The sequence below is a fragment of the Austrofundulus limnaeus genome, unplaced genomic scaffold, assembly GCF_001266775.1.
Source record: "Austrofundulus limnaeus strain Quisiro unplaced genomic scaffold, Austrofundulus_limnaeus-1.0 Scaffold125, whole genome shotgun sequence".
NCBI classification, from domain to species: Eukaryota; Metazoa; Chordata; class Actinopteri; order Cyprinodontiformes; family Rivulidae; genus Austrofundulus; species Austrofundulus limnaeus.
In genome coordinates this window covers 655172-657814 of record NW_013952527.1, presented here as the reverse complement: position 1 = coordinate 657814, position 2643 = coordinate 655172, and the positions used below count along the sequence as shown (strand labels likewise).

The following is a 2643-nucleotide window of genomic DNA, read 5'->3' as shown; positions in this document are numbered from 1 at the left end:
TTGAGGTTGCAACTTAAATATTTAGCTGGAAAGTTAAATACTTAGCTAGCTACCTAAATATTTAGGTTGCAACTTAAATATTTAGCTGGAAAGTTAAATACTTAGCTAGCTACCTAAATATTTAGGTTGCAACTTAAATATTTAGCTGGAAAGTTAAATATTTAGCTAGCTACCTAAATATTTAATCTAAATATTTAGCTTGCTGATTTAGAAGTGAAGGCTCTCTTTAATGTGACATATCTGCTACTTTACATAAAGTGGACAAATAAAAATTTACATATGTGACCATCAGAAGTTTCTGCTGCTCACAGTCCAAGAATTTATATGAGCTGACTTGCAATTTTTGCACAGAGACTCTGAGGTTATAGTCTGTGCTTCTGTCTGCATATCTGATGGAGACTGATGCTGCGTTGTTCCTTATGCAGTAGAGAAAAGGTGGGACTCTCCAACCAAAGCAACATTTCAACATCCCTGATTAGAATAAGAAGAATAAAAAAGAAAGGGTCTGATAATTAAGTGTATAAATTCCTAAACAGATCTTAATGTAGCAGAAAGTTTAAAAACAGCTGAGCAACACCTGGAGCTGCACATTTTATCACTATTATAACCGTATTCCTAACATTTACTTGTAAATCAAACGCACATGGCAAACTTTCAGTGGGATCTCACTGCTGGTGACTAGCTGGTGAACATCATTCCAAAAGGAGTCTGTGCTAGAAATTTCTTCTCAAAACACTCGATTGTTGCAGTTWTATCCAACACGTCTGAAAGCATTCTCACTATGTCTCTTTTCTCCTCTCTTTTTTTTTTTACTCCTGCAGAAGAGCTCCTCTCTGACAGTAAACATGTCCGGCTTTAAAATTAGCAATAAACAACTTCTAAAATAAAAAAAATTAAAAAATGGGAAAAAACTGGTCCAAATGCATGGTCAACTGGCTGCTTGATTGTATATACCAGTGGGGCCCAAAGTGGGGCCCGCAGGCCAAAAATGGCCCGCCAAGCCATTTGATTTGGCCCACCAGCAGTTGTCCTGGTTATTGGATTATAATCTTTTGTCTTATGTAGAAACACTACATTTCCACTTTGACTATTCGATCATTGGTCCAACTATACATACAAGCACCTGTAGTCAGATAGTCTTAACCCATGCCACTCACTTTATCTTTGAATTATGTTAAGATTAAATATAAAATACAATTAACTACAAGAGACATTTAGATTTGATGTAAACCCATATCTAGATTTGCACACCGTATAAGACCCCATATACTCAATTTTTTTTAATTATGAAAAGTCCCATGAGCCTTTGCTGCCCGAGCATACGTTGAATTTTCTTCATGTCCATAGGCTAAAAAAAGCAAACAAACAAACAAAAGAATGTGGGCGACCACACTGGCTTCTAGCTTAATCATGAAAAATAAACAACTTTACTCAAGATGTATTTGCATTTCTTATATTATTGCATTTGGCCCGCGGTCCTCAAGTTGTTATTTTATTTTGGGCCTCTCAGGGAAAATGTTTGGGCACCCCTGGTAYGCAGAATTTCCTGAACAGAAAAGTTGCATTTTTCTCTCAACACTGAGTCAAGCTCGAGTCGCCAGCTTGTCTCCAACAATCACAACCCAGTGAGATCCTACCTTCAGCTCAGTTCTGATGTTTTATTATGGTTGATTTGTGTTTTAGGTAAAGTCAGGACTGTTGCTTCCTCCATTTCTTGATTTTCTGTTGAGCTAACCATTCTGGCTTCATTTATTTATTGTGAGTGGAAAAAACCACACAAACGACAAAGAAAACCAATAAACAATTTCCTTAAATTGGTTTTAAGAATGTTTAAATTGACTTTTTTGCTTATTAATGAAATGTGTATATTTTATTTGTTTATTTTTTGTTGTTTTACTGTTTCCAGGTTTGGACACCAGCTCACCAGCCAGCACCCATGAACTCACCATTCCTAACGATGTGAGTGTGGCTAGAGGTATCCAGAGACTTAGATTAGTGCCAAAGATTATTTTCATAGATTTAATTTGTGTACAAATCATGTTAAAGGTGACACTTAGTGTTGTTCAGTATCAGTAGTGATTGAGTCTTAGCTGTTTTTTTCAGATAGAAAGATGTAAGTACACTGATATATAGAACTTGTAAGATTTACTTAAAAAATCCTCAAAACAATTTGCACTAAAGTTTAAGTAAATTTAAATGCTACAAATTCAAGTAATATTTACTCATAATTATCTGTAAAAGTTACTAAGAATATAGTTAAATAATTTGAATAAATCAGGTAAATTTTACTTAATTTGCTCTTTTAAATCTTGTTACATATACTTGATCAAATTAAGTAAAATTTACTTGATTTATTTACAAATCTTTAACTATATTCTTAGTAACTTTTACTAAATGATGAGTAAGTATATGTAGCATTTAAATTTACTTAATTAACGTCAGTGGAAATTGTTACAAGGATTTTTTCAAGTAAATCTTACAAGTTCTTTATATCAGTGTAGTTTGCTCTAAATCGTGTTACATATGGAGTTTATAAGGAGAAAAATGCTTTGCAAAAAATACTTTTTTCTTCACAAGCAAATTATTTGCATTAATAAACCAAACTGTAGGGTTTTAATGGGAAATTGACTTTGTAAATAATAC

General features: G+C 33.4%; 1 protein-coding gene across 1 annotated transcript in view; it reads left to right on the top strand.

Moving 5' to 3' along the window:
* The window catches only part of LOC106522276 (poly(rC)-binding protein 3), a 33044-nt gene that overhangs the window by 21875 nt on the left and 8526 nt on the right, over nucleotides 1–2643 (top strand). Inside the window, exon 12 of the mRNA XM_014015226.1 lies at nucleotides 1907–1959. Coding sequence (XP_013870680.1) covers nucleotides 1907–1959 — 53 coding nt within the window. The remainder of the gene's footprint in view (nucleotides 1–1906; nucleotides 1960–2643) is intronic.